The sequence below is a fragment of the Choristoneura fumiferana genome, chromosome 6 (genome assembly GCF_025370935.1).
Source record: "Choristoneura fumiferana chromosome 6, NRCan_CFum_1, whole genome shotgun sequence".
NCBI lineage: Eukaryota > Metazoa > Arthropoda > Insecta > Lepidoptera > Tortricidae > Choristoneura > Choristoneura fumiferana.
The window spans coordinates 4,701,416-4,716,065 of NC_133477.1; the positions used below are offsets into that span (position 1 = coordinate 4,701,416).

The 14,650-nt window shown below is 38.5% G+C and overlaps 1 protein-coding gene across 2 annotated transcripts; it reads right to left on the reverse strand.

Annotated features, from left to right (window-relative positions):
• Nucleotides 1-1,815: 1,815 nt before the first annotated feature.
• On the reverse strand, nt 1,816-8,274 carry LOC141428540 (phospholipid scramblase 1-like). 2 transcript variants are annotated; one of them, XM_074088537.1, is made up of 5 exons: nt 8,090-8,274; nt 6,994-7,245; nt 5,668-5,895; nt 4,322-4,477; nt 1,816-1,993 (listed from the first exon to the last, which is right to left on the reverse strand). In XM_074088537.1, the coding sequence occupies exons 1-5, from the start codon at nt 8,108-8,110 to the stop codon at nt 1,970-1,972; spliced, it is 681 nt and encodes a 226-aa protein (XP_073944638.1). In that variant the 5' UTR covers nt 8,111-8,274; the 3' UTR covers nt 1,816-1,969. The 2 variants fall into 2 exon arrangements, with proteins under 2 accessions (XP_073944638.1, XP_073944639.1); XM_074088538.1 differs by lacking the exon at nt 4,322-4,477.
• Nucleotides 8,275-14,650: the final 6,376 nt, after the last annotated feature.

Sequence of the window (14,650 nt, forward strand, 5' to 3'; positions counted from 1 at the left end):
AACTCCAGCCGACACGGCATCGGCCGATGCTTTACGGGTCAGCCCGCGAATTACGAGCTACACTGCGAATTATTTGCTATCATGGACACAATACTTGTCTAAGCTATGTACAATAGTTTGATTTACTCAAGAGCAGCACATGTAGATCTTTAAAGCGTCAAGCTCTGTTTAAGAGGAAACGTCTACTTAGGGTATCAAAATAAATACGAAACACGTGTTTTTAGGGTTTCACAGCTAAAATGGCAAAAAAAACCTTGTAGTTTCGCCATGTCTATCCTATTCTAGTACTATATTTGCGTGTTGTATAAGCCGTTGCTTGGTTTGGTAGTTAGATAACAAAACTAAATATTTCTAGGTTGCAGGCAGCAATCAAACAAAGGATTTGTTTAGCGCTTTCCAATTTCCAACTAGGTTTAGGGTTTTTTTTTTTCTATTATTTAGGTTTACTCGTATACTCGTAAACTGACTCTGTCAAATTTTATAAAAAACCATTCCCGACGTGAATTCAATGACTATCGTTTTTTGTCTCACTAGATACTGTTGCCAAAGTCTTTATTACGCGTATTTAGGTTAAAAATATCGCGCATCAGTGTTGCATATTTTTCCGAAAGACAAAACTGTCTCAAAACATAGACATTCATTTATTTGCCATAATTAATTTCAGATATTGCAAAATATTCACAAAATAATTCTAATTATAAATAAACCCGCGACTATGTGACATTTCGGAGACCTCACGCTACACTAAGTCGAATTCATACGCGATAGCCCTCATTCAGATCGATTCTACAAGTTTTTATTATTTTTTATTTTGTTTAAGGTTTCTTTTAAAGTTTTCAATTAAGTCTTTGTTATTGTGTTGTTTTCGTATCGTACCGTCCCTCTCACTCTCGTATTAAATAATGTTAGCATCAGCGGGGCGGCAAGATACTAGCTTCGAATTTTGCAATTCGTAGACATATGGCTTGTATCGCCTCGCTCGGCGTGAGTGAACAGAACATTAGTGGAAGCGCTGCCTAAGAACAGTTGAAATAGTAAATCCATCTGTATATTAATTGTCAGAGCTATGGCCGCTGGACCGTGGACACCAATTAATTCGTCTATATCCAGCAGGGCTACTACGAAACTCGAAGTTCGTATCGTACCGTCCCTCTCGCTCTCGTATTAAACAGTATAAGTGACAGAGGGACCGCACGACACGAACTTCGAGTTTCGAGTTTCGTAGTAGCCCTGCTGAAGTTAAAACCGTGGTTAAAACCCGTCAAGAGACGTGATAAACTGACACGGAACCAGAGGGCGCTACTACAAAATTCGAAAATTGAAGTTTGGATAGAAACGTCGATGGGAAAATGGGTTTAATGCTCGAGTTCTACACTACTTTTCACTTCGATGGCGAGGAAATGAAATAGGAACAGTGAAAACAATTAATCACTTACTATGTACCATTTTTGTTCATGTATGTAATTAAAAAAAAATAGTTTTATTGATCTATTTCGATTGATTTGGTTGATTTTTAGTTTTATATAAATTAAAAATTATTAAAAAAATGTACAAAACTTCTTTGTTTCTGGCTGTTTACACCTGGTAGCCTTAATCTTAGACGAAGATTTTATTTTATGAACTAGAGCATAAAAAGTAATTTTATGTCGCCTAGATCTAGCATAAATACGAACTTTACGAGCATGAGAAGTGAAAAAATATTTTTTACTTTATTTGCGAGGGAGCCAAACGAGAAAGTGGGTCATCTTTATCAAACCATACAAAACATTTATATGAATCTAAGAAAAGGGAAAATTAAACAAGTATCACGTTTATTTATTTAATTCATTCACAGGGTACCAATATAAACAGTAGTATTTGTTTTGCATAGCAATGCGATATACTACACACCAGTCTAAGTGGAATCAAGAGAGTTCTTGAGTTTGTGGAGTTCTTTCTCTGACTGTTATTTGCATCATTATATGGAACTTTAGCTTTCGAAGTATACGTAATCCTGAAATAAAATAAGACTTTACAAGTATTTTAGTTAATACTGATAAACTAACTTAGTTTAAAGCACTCGGTTGTTTCATGCGATAAACGCTGCATTAAACACAATACACAATATTGTTGCTACTTGTATTGTGACAATACGTTTGACGCACATCAATTAATTACCAAACATTGTCTTACGCGGTGAGCGCAGCGGCAAACGTATGTTTGGTAATTTTAGATTGCGTGGATTTTCGTCGGTTACATTAGATGTGCGTCAAATGCATTGCGTTTAATTTAACGTCGTGTTTATTGCATAAAACAACCGAGAACTTTAGTGTTATATACTTGGTTTGGGTAGTTATTCTAAATGTAAACAAAACAAACGTCAATTGGTGTCTTAAATATTGAAATTTCCCCATTAAACTATTTAAACATTTACATTTATTGAAATACACAACGTAGTCTAGTTTGTATTATATACAATGATAGATAAGTAAAATGTTTAAAATCCTTGAATGTACCAAATCTAGCAGCTGAAGGTTGTTCACATTTAGTTAATTAGGTACCTAAAATTTACTTATCCTATATTGTTAAGGCTGTGTTTCCACTAGAGATGTGCGGGGATGTATTGCGAGGAATATGTTTCTCATGACATGAACCAACAGAATCGCTTCATTTATCTATCCTCGCACAGCACAGCTCTAGCGGAAACAGCTGAGCGGAGCTGATTCCTCGCATCACATCCTCGCACTTCTCTGGTGTAAATGCAGCCTAAACGTGCAAAATTGTTATGCATGTAATTATTTAATAACTGGGCGACCGAGCTCCGCTCGGGCTAAAACTCGGTAACCAGCTTTTTCCCAGAGATAAGACCAGAAAACTTCTACATACCAAATTTTATCGAAATCGTTGGAGCCGTTTCCGAGATCCCCACAATATATATATGTTATGGACAAAGTGATTAATAAGGGTATGTATAATGCCCGGGCATTATGAATAAATAAAATTATGAGACTATCTATGGCTACGTACGCCCTATGCGGCTAACCGCGCGGTTTTAGTGCGCCGTCCCTCTTCAAAGTATCGTTTGAGAAAGAGACGGCGTGCAAAAACCGCGCGGTTAGCCGCGTAGTGCGTACGTAGGCTAAACCCACTAGCACGTAGCACGTTCCGTAACCAACCGTCGCCGTCGCGTGTCTCGTATGCGTTTGATATTCCGTTGTTGACATGTTCCTATTACGGTCATGATATGATACGGTGTAGTAGGAGACCTTCAGAGCGTTTTCAGATTATCCGATCAGATATCGGTATCGGACCGATATCGGGGCAAGTAAATATGAAATACACTCCGTGAGCTCTTAAAAAACCTTCGGATTGTAGAAGCATGCTTCGGGTATTGACGATAACACGCGATCGTGATAGGTATGCGGTTCTGTTCTGTTATAAACTTGCAAAACTTTTCAAAGTTACAGTAAAAAGTTAAGTAAAGAAAAATCATCAATACAAAATAAACCTTACTGTAATAATATTACGCTTCTTTATCTTTTTCTAATTTTAATACAATATGACTTTTTGGCATGATACAAATAAAACAAAATCAGCATTTTCGAATCGTTAATTTAAATTGAGAACATCCCGCCTTAACACACTACTTTTATTTGGAAGTAGAGCTGTTGTTATACTGTATCTACATTTCTTGGGTATGTCAAATGAATTTTTTTGGTCTTCTTTCGTTTATTTATTTTTTAATGTACTTTTCGAACTCCCTGTTGCTTCTATAACTCGGTCTTGAACCTTCATAAAATATTTATGATCAACACGTTTCCTAAAACTTACAGCATTCTGTACAAAATATTTATATACATTATAATCAATTTCCCATGATTGGCTATTTACAGTAATACCCTGTTAAACTCGCCATGGAAATCAATGTCCGAAAATAACAAACTAAATAAATATGCAAGTGGTGGTTTTAACTGCTCTATATAAATCAATGAAACACAACGAGTGCACTCTTCGCGTGATCGATTGCTACTAAGTCAAAAAGTCAATTGTCATTTTCTACTAACGAATCCTTCCGATTTCCCCCGAAACCCGAAGGTTTTTCTAAGAGCTCACGGATTGTATGTACCTGTCTTTCAGATTATCCGATCCGATATCGAATCATATTTCATACATTTTACTTGCCCCGATATCGTATCGGTGCCCGATATCGGATCGGATAATCTGAAAACCACGCTGAAAACGCTCTTAGGCCCCATATTGTGACCAATAGCTGAACTATCTCGACCGGTTATTTGCTGGATGGATCAGGCATAACCCACTTGAGTAAAGCTTTTCTACTCACAATAAGGAAGAGGGCCCCTAACAGTATGGCTTTGGTCTTGGTATCGAAATTTTCGCTGTAAGAAATGCTGAAGTAATCGGCGTCTGTTACATACTCCCGCGCTAGTCCCCCCCACTTCTTTGATATCACACCCACTTCTTCTTTATTCAAATTCAACTGGTACATCCATGTAATTAATGAGCATAATTATTTTATTGATTAGTCATCCTTTACAAATATTATAGTTGCGAAACTAAGTCTGTCTGTATGTCTGTCTTTTAACCGATTCAGATGAAATTTGGAATGCATAGTTTGAGACCCTGGGACGGAAGGAAAGGAAGGAAGGAAGGACCCCCAAGGCGGCCCCCGCCATGGATCTTAAGAGATAGAAGGACATAAGCCTCCCCCCAGCCTTCCTTGTTCTCGCTGGATATCGATAAACAAATTCTTTATGTAGATAGATTTATAAAGATCTAAGAACGATCGTATCCTACTATTGTGATAATTGCTTGGGCTTGTGTGTATAAAAATTTGTTTGGGGGCCCTTATGAAGGGTAAAGATTTCTCACAAAAGAAAAAAAATATTTGCATAAATATCACATTAGGTTTTTTTTATATGCTAGCTAAATCCCGAAATATCAGCTATCAAGTCGAGAGACATGATTTTTTTTCCTTCGGAGCATAAGTGCAATTGCACAGACAAGGGCATAAATATATGTAAGTTACCAACACGTTAAAAATATCTGTACACCTTTATGCACTAACCATACGGTTGATGTATACATATATTTGACGCTATGGCTGTATGTATGTCCTCGACTGTACAAAGAATACATGTAAAAGTCTGAACGGTAGAAAATCTGGCCCTTAAATGTATACATTTATAGGTAATTTTTGCATGTAGAGTGGTCCAAATTTTGAGCCACTGCTGAGTAGGTATATGTCTAATGAAATGAAGTAAACCGTGTACAGTCAAGGGCAAAGATATCGACACGGCCAAAGTTGCAAAAATATGTATACACGACTTTATGCACTTAACATTACCGGCCGTGCTATACCATTTTTGCAACTTTGGCCGTGTCGATTCTTTGCCCTTGACTGTACTCATGTTAAAATATGAACTTATTCAAAGCTTCAAAAATAAGTACCACAGACTCTTATTCCGACGTAATCCTTTTAATCGTAATAATATCGTAATAATATCGTAATCCTTTAAATTGTAATGTGACTTGCAATAAACGATTCTAATTCTAATTCTAATAAGGCCGTAGTAACATATTTTTGAGTGGTTCGAATAGATACTTATTTTTGCACTTGACTGTACCATCAAAACTTGTTAGTGTTTGTAACATTAAAATAACTCTCACCACTTGAATATTCACGTCTCCAAAAAGACGGCACGTTATCATTGGACCCAGAATTTTGAAAATAACTTGACGGTTTGCATTTTCGACATGGTAGTTTACTCTAAACGGGTCCCATTGCTGCCTAACGTATCCAAGGACAGTGCCGGATGGCAGTGACACAGTCAGTATCTGCAGGCAGCAAAAGCAGCAACAACAACTGCAAGCCAGCGGACGAGAGAAGAGTAGGACCTGGGAACCGATTTTTTAAATCACTTCACTCGAAAATGTTATTCGAAAGTATAAAGTGGACCCCAGTCAGCATAATGTTACGGCAAGCCGCAACGCTGTTTTTCAGTGGGACCAATTTAAAAACTAAAACATATAAAAACATACAACACACTATGACGACACGAACGCCAGCGGAAGGAAGTTCGCAACCGGAAATAATGGCAACACTCGATCAGTTTAACCATTTGTGGATTTACTCGAGCGTAGTGGGGAGTAAAGGTCCGCTGCTTAAAAAACGGTGACGGCACGGAATCGCAGTGACGCAGCGTATGCGCACCGTTTTTATCGCATGCTCTCCACACCGCTGCTTAAAATACGCAAACGGTGCGGAATCGCAGTGACGGGCCGTAAACGACAAGACTTTTGGCTAAACGGTAAAGTCCTGACGTTTACGGCACGTCACTGCGATACCGTATATAAGCAGCGATGTGGAGAGCATGCGATAAAAACGGTGCGCAAATTATATATAAAAAAAAATGCAGGAAAATATTTAAGCGTGTCAGGTATTGTAGTTTAGATGCCCGTATGTATGATAGCTAGGTTTATGCAAGAAATGTGTGTTCATGCAGTTGCTCCTCCTCCATACTGTAAGAACACACACAAATCACACAAGCCCATCTAGCACTACCACCACATTAAACTGACGCGTTTCGAACTCCACCAGAGCTCATCTTCAGAACAACAGCAGTCTAGTAGTTTGAACCTAACATATGGTGAATGGTTGTGTTGCTCTGAAGATGAGCTCTGGTTGAGTTCGAATCGCGTCAGTGTAGTGTGGTGGTGGTGATAGATGGGTTTGTGTGATGTGTGTGTTCTTACAGTGTGGAAGTGGAGGAACTGCATGAACACACATTTCTTGCATAAACGTAGCTATTACATAAGGTCGCGGGTGAGCACAGTAATTGTTTCAGTTCATTATTATGGACCTCCGCCAAGTAATGCCTGATTAAATAAATAATTGTCTTTAGTAAATTTTTCTAAGTTATGTTTATAAAATTGACACGGATACTGGGCAGAAGCTATGTAGTTCAAAACAAAAACTTCAACTTCAACTCTCACCTGAGTGCGGTCTTCCGTAAAAATAGGTAATTTGAAAGAACGGTAGCTACCAAAAAGTACACGGTTTGTCAATTCCGTGTCCTCAATAGCGTAGTAAATTATGTCTTCATTTGTGTCCATTATTCTGTATCTGTTCCTCCTCTCTACACCTAAAGCTAGCTCTGCGATCTCTATTTGTTGTTTCACCATGACTTGGTCCAGCCTGCCCAGCGGTGCCAGCCCCGGGAGCTCTTCGTTGGCCGCGCCGGGTTCCTGGGAAGTGATTAAGGCACCGTTTCCACCAGCCACCAGAGATGTACGAGGATGTGTTGTGAGGAATTTGTTTTTCATGAACCAATAGAATCGCTTCATTTACCTATCCTCGCACAGCAGATCTCTGGTGGAAACAGCTGAGCAGAGTGCGGCAAGCTAAAGAAGCGTTCCTATTGGTTCATGAAACACGGCGTGAGAGTAAGACAGCCGGTGAAATACTGGCACGTGAGGTATCCCATCTTAGGCCTCTAGGTTGGCAACGCGTCTGCAATACCCCTGGTGTTGCAGATGTTTATGGGCGGTGGTGATCTCTTACCATCAGGAGACCATTGCTCGTTGCCATCCAGTCGTATAAAAAAACACACATTCGTCGCACATCTCTGATGGGAACGGAGCCATATATCTATAATAAGGTCTACCAGTGATCACGTATGACCCTGATAGATGCTTCACAATATCAGGAGCTTGATCGCGGTCTACATTCCGTACACAATATGGTAATGAGATGAAAAAACAAAAACTAATAAATAATAAATAAAAACTGCCATTTTAAATTTCGACAAAACAGGTGTTTTAGGTACAGTCACCAGCATTAATATCTACTACAGCGGAGCCTGCTAAAATATCTGACACGTCCTTCGGGCCCTAGGAATAGAGTCGTATCAGATATTTATGCACGATTGTTGTGTCAGATATTGGTGCTGGTGACTGTACTACACAATGTTTAGGACAAAGATTATCGTTCCAACATATGCTATGCAAAGAGAAAAAGCTAGATACTTCTTGGCGTTATTTTTATTTAAGTATATAAGCTAGGTATAGAACTGCTTAAAATAGTACATACATTAGTTGAGTCAGTGGCCATGATAAGAAATATAATTCTCGATTCTTTGAATGGGTTTTTGTTTGCTCAAGTAGATATCAGCAAGATTTTGGCCGGAAATGCTCCAGATGTATTATTAGCTGCGTAATTATTTTACGAATAAGACTAACCAATAATTAATTATACACAATACAACCGTTATTGACCTGTCATATCTATGCAAAGAGTCAAAGAGTATTTAGTACCCATAGACAAATATCTTTGCTAAAGTCCAGCCAGTAAAATCTATGCTCAATGTCTTTTTTTAAGGTTATTGCTGTTATAGATTCACAGATTACTAATATGTCTAGCTACATATAGATTGCTTCAGAGTCTCTTTTGAGTATTTTAGCCCGAGGTTGTAAATAACTAAATAACTTTACCAAAAATAAATAATAGGCAGAGCTACTTATATAGGCAGCTTTCCGTTAGAGGGCGCTGTTATTCAGTAAAAATATCATTAACAAAAAAATATCAATAAATAGAAGTACTATGCAGTTACGTATTTTCCCCACTTTGTTTAGACTATTTAGACCATAAGTAGACTAACACATTCGAAGTCTCTTCAGGAGTAAACGAACAATTCCATTTGAGATATTGAGTGACCGATTTACACGTCCATTCTAGTCTATTTTTCCTATAATAGTACCCTATTACGGACTGACTCTATCAGACGCCATCAGTTCGCGGGTGGCGTATTCAAAAACCACAATAAAAATCATTCCACAAATTAAACCGATCGTCTATTACTACACTCGTAAGACCCAAATCCGTCTAAACCTCAGTGAACAGCCAGCAAACTTAATTTAGATTAGCTAAAAGTGATTCATTCGATATTGGTCAGAAGTCTGAAATGTCCCTTGGACTATTGAATTTTAAACACCATAAGGCTGAGAACGGCGTGACTAATTTCAGTTTAAGTGCTGTTGTCTGGTAGGAGGCGAGTGTTAAGTTCATAGGGTTTTAGACCCTGTTATTTTAAGGCAGCGATACGCGGCTAACGAAGGCGATAGGTCGTTAATGGACAGGCTTCACGCCACAGATGACATCTCTTTAAGGAATTCCGTGGAGTCGCTGTTTTCGTAGTCTTGGAAAGAATAATACATCATCATCATCACCATCATATCAGCCATAGGACGTCCACTGTTGGACATATGCCTCCCCCATAGACCTCCAGTTGCCTCGGTTGTAAGCGGCCTGCATCCACCGTGAACCCACGACTTTAACCAGGTCATCCGTCCATCTCGTTGGTGGACGTGCTACGCTGCGCTTGCCGATCCGAAGAATAATACAATACAATACAATCATATTAACCTTTACCTAGCTTCGCTGGCGTGATCATTGAATTGAAATTGTGATATTTTACTGAATTCCCATAGGTATACCCAAAAATTACTTGATAGTCTTCATTATCATTACATGGAAATCTGTGCAATATTAAGTTTTAGGGGGCTTCATACTTCAAAAGGAAAAAACGAGACCCTTATAGAATACCTTTATTGTTGGTCTGTCCGTCCGTCAAAGCCCTATTTCTGGGAACGCGTGAGAAATAAAACTGAAATTAATATCAAAGAATCAAGTCTGCTAACCCTTGAGGTACCTCGTATACTTAATGATACAATATCCGACGCTTTCCCTTTGGATTTCGGTCCCCAGGCATAACATCTGCCGAGAGATCTCTCTGATGTGACCATGCCTCACATATAAAATACAATTAATTATTTTTTCGTGTCCGTAGACCCTCCATAAACGCTGTTCGATGGAAGAATTACGCAAGCCGGCGCAGAACCGTGTTCATTAGAGGAATCGTACAAATTTTGAAAATAGTTGAGTGAGTACACGACATTTTCCAGCGTCCCGATACAAAATACTTATATCTTGCTTACCTTTGCACTATCTTTATTTTAAGACCCCATTACTAAGCCTCCGTTGTCTGTATGTCTGTCCGTCCTTCTGTCTATCTGTTTATACGTCTGTGGGTCAATCTATTTGTCACAAGGCTATACCTTTTGAACCCTATAGCAACGCAGACCAAAATTAAATCCTCAAACGAAATACAATGCAATATTTCATTAAGCTCATGGACAATAATTATTACTCTTTTACAGCGTGCTCTTGTTATTATCTGATAGGACTAAATCGAAAAATCGATTGAAATCGATTGTTTCACATAGCAAAATTCCTCAAAACCGTAAGAGCTGTTTATCCCTGGTATAAATTCATAGGTACATAAATGTACAAAAAATACTCGTTAAAGGACATAAGACAGGTAGCTACCGACTGATGGTGAGTCAACATTGATCAATGCTGTTGCGTATCTCCGTCGAAGTAATAATTGTGGAAAGTATTATTATTTGATCCGAGCAGTGGAAGCCGTGGTGGCCTAGTGGTTTGACCTATCGCCTCTCAAACAGAGGGTCGTGGGTTCAAACCCCGGCTCGCACCTCTGAGTTTTTCGAAATTCATGTGCGGAATTACATTTGAAATTTACCACGAGCTTTCCGGTGAAGGAAAACATCGTGAGGAAACCTGCACAAACCTGCGAAGAAATTCAATGGTGCGTGTGAAGTTCCCAATCCGCACTGGGCCCGCGTGGGAACTTTGGCCCAAGCCCTCTTGTTCTGAGAGGAGGCCTGTGCCCAGCAGTGGGACGTATATAGGCTGGGATGATGATGATGATCCGAGCAGTCAAAACGCTCGAATAACCTCTTTTCAGTTCAACTTCAACGATCTTCTCAAATGTAGATGGAGAGATAAAGTGAGAAAACTAATATTAGATTGTATTGATTAACGACGATAAATTATAAAACTAGAGAGGAATTATATCAAGAACATGAAATCATCGAGCAGTTCCTTCTGATAATAATTGCACAAAACAATGAGCTATCTTCATTACGCATCGCGTCCCTGCCCTGAGATCTGAAATCTTTGTTTTAGTACCTCATGAGATTTAGTCTACTACTGTATTACTTTATTTATAATCTGGTTTTCATCTAGTACCTACACAAGGTTATATTTTAAAACGTGATACAAAATAGTGCTTTTAGCACAGTCAATTGTGTTGTGGACAACATAGGGTGAGTATTAACTCAATTGATGACCGGATGGCCAAGTGGTTAGAGAACCTAACTACGGAGCTTGAGGTTCCGGGTTCGATTCCCGGCTGGGGCAGATATTTGTATGAATAATACGAATGTTTGTTCTCGGGTCTTGGATGTTTAATATGGTATTTAAGTATGTATGGAGACAAGAACGGATGTATTTTATATTTCCATGGGATGAGAATTCTGCGATTTAGAAGAAGCCATTGGCATAAGCTAGCTAGCATAACCTGAAACTGATTTATAAGAGTGTTCATTTTATTTTCTTCCATCTACATTTTTCTCGCTGTCGTGAGGTGAAAAATTGTGTGTTTCGCTCGGCTGTAAAGTTGTTTAGCATCTCGTGCCTTTGAAACCCTCGACTATGCTCAGGATTCTTCTTTTGAACCACGAGCGAAGCGAGAATCCTAGAATCCTTCGCTTGCTCGGCTTTCAATATAAGCACTCGTGCCAAACAGTTACTTTCCAGCCTTGCATAACAAATAACTATTCTTTTAGAAATATAAAATTTTACTCGCAAATGTGATGAAAAACATTGTATGTCGCACGGGCGGTACTAGAATTACGAACACCGACTCATTAAAGCCCTCAGTCTTCGTCTTCGGGCTTCTAATAGACTCTCGTTCGTAATTCCTTATTTACCGCCCTTAAGACACAATGTACTATTGAATTGCGATGGCAGCTTGTTAAAAATTCGTATGCTTGCTTCAGGACTAGGTCAATTGGTGTCAATAGTGCCGTGGTACTTATTTATTTGTTTTATTTTAATTCTCTGCATTGCAACGTGTTCGACTGTACTTGTTGTTTTACGGTTGGCAACAAACGTTAAGTGCTACAAACCGCTCCTGTCCTCGGCAGCCAATTAGAATACATTATAATGCGCGTGCGCTTTTATTCAACCACTTTATGATCGGTCGGGGTGAGGTACGTGAAATTTCACTTAAACAAAGTACGAGGTAACTAATTACGGGATAAAACGGGATTTTTAGTTATGTTAGTTTTTTCATAAGGTATGTATGTATGTCAATACTTTATTGTAAAAAAACACAAAAAGAATACAAAAAAACAACAAATCAAAAAGAGTACAAAGGCGAACTTATTCCTAAAAGGGATCTTTTAAAGTTAACCTGGTTTGAAAAGGAAAACTTAAAAGAAGAGACACATAGAGCACATATACACATAGGATAAAAATGTATATTGCAAGCATCTATCAAATCAAGGCAAAAGTGATAAATAATAACGAGCTACTCTTTTTCGTACAACTATACATGGAACTTTTATATTGGAGAGGAAAAAAAGAGCCCATACATTAAATAATACCCATTATTTGGCAGAAACCCCCAATGCGGCCATACTTAAAGATTTATGAGCTAATCATCATCATCAGCCAGAAGACGACCATTGTTGAATAAAGGCCTCCCCTTAGGACGCCACAATGGACGATAATTGGGAACCTTTAGTTTTCTAGGATGGTCCATATTATATTTTTAATCGATAGTAGACTTATAATGTAGCTCACTCCTGTAGATACTTAGATTTTTTTTCACTTTACTTTTTTTGTAAAAATAAATTGAAACTTTATTTCGGCAAACCAGACTTTTGGTGAGATTAATAGGTTTCGTGCCCCGATGCCGTATTGCCTAACGTTTCTGATGCTTGCGATCGCAATCAAATGACAGATTTTGCATATAAAAACTGTCATTTGATTGCGATCGCGAACGTCAGAAACTTTAGGCAATACGGCCTCTGATCTGTTTGTTTTTAAAAAAAAGAGGTCGTATTGATAGGTGTGTCAAATGTCGCTGTACGTACGTACGTGGGTGTGTGTGTGAGGTGTGTCGTTGTATGGTGACATTTGACAGCTGTCAATACGACCTTTTTTTTAATCAACAGACCAAGGCTCAAAACCTATTAATCTCACTAAAAATCTGTTTTGCCGTAATAGTTCCAATTTATTTTTACAAAAAAAAGGAAAGTGAAAGAAAAATATCGGTCTACAGGAGTGAGCTACATTATAAGTCTACTATCGGTAATGGACCACCCGAGAAAACTTAAGGTACCCAATTTGCCACTCTTATCAATCGGTGCCTTGCAACTGTCGCGATGTCTCCGGTCTACCTAGTGGGAGTGTGGTGGGTGCCAACGCGTTCGTCTTTTGGTTCGTGATCGCCATTCGAGAACCTTCTCCCCACGCGCAGCGCTAGTATAACTGATATAATAGGTACCTAGTTAACATGTTCACAGACCTGAAGCAATGTGGCAGGCTTCTATCGACACTTTCTCACAGTAATAAAAATAATGACATTAAACGCTCATAATTCGTGTTAAGATAATGTCATTGCCATGAGGCACATGTACCTCATGGACGTAGCTATAAATAAAATAAAATAAAAATAAATATCATGGGACACTTGACACCAATTGACCTAGTCCCAAACTAAGCAAAGCTTGTACTATGGATACTAGGCAACGGATAAACATACTTATATAGATAAATACATACTTAAATACAATATTAAACATCCAAGACCCGAGAACAAACATTCGTGTTATTCACACAAATATCTGCCCCGGCCGGGATTCGAACCCAGGACCTCAAGCTTCATAGTCAGGTTCTCTAACCACTTAGCCATCCGGTCGTCAAACCTGAAACCACCCTGAGGCACATATGCCACATCTTACTGTGAACCCGTTAATACTTATCAACATCTTCCTGTTATATAATGACTAGCTCTTGCGCGCGACTCCGTCCACGTAGATTTTTTATATCGCTATCCCGTGGGAACTGTGTAATTTTTTGGGATAAAAACTGTCCTATGTCCTTCCCCGGGATTCAAATTATCTGTATACATACCTACATATATACATTCATCTAAATCGTTTTAGCGATATAGACGTGAAGAGGTGAAACAAACAAAGAAATAAATAAACAGACTTATAATATAGGTAAACATTGCCACTTATAATATTAGTGGGATTGCTTGCAAATAAAAAACATTTTATTAGTTTTAGTCGTAAGAAATAACCAGCGTATCTTTACAATTTATACCATCTCCAGATAAAGCTAAAATAATAGTTGTTATTGCTCAAATAAATATCGGATAATAGAAATGCCCGCTCCATATTAGGGCCGCGGTCGTAATAGTATTGTTTAATTGTGTTCCCGCCGTTGTAAAGAAAACTTATCTGCGATCTAACTAATGCGAGCTAATAACTTCGGTGCGTGTGCGTTTGTTGCTACAAAAGGATAATTCGAAGGAAGGACCTGGATCAATTCTTACCGTGATTTTCTTGGTATGATCGGTGAATTAATAATCCATACTTAATATTATACATGCGAAAGTGTGTGTTTGCGTGCTTGTATGTTTGTGTGTGTATGTTTGTCCGTGTTTTAAAACGGAACGGAGCGACGGATCGACGCACTTTTACTACTACTACTACT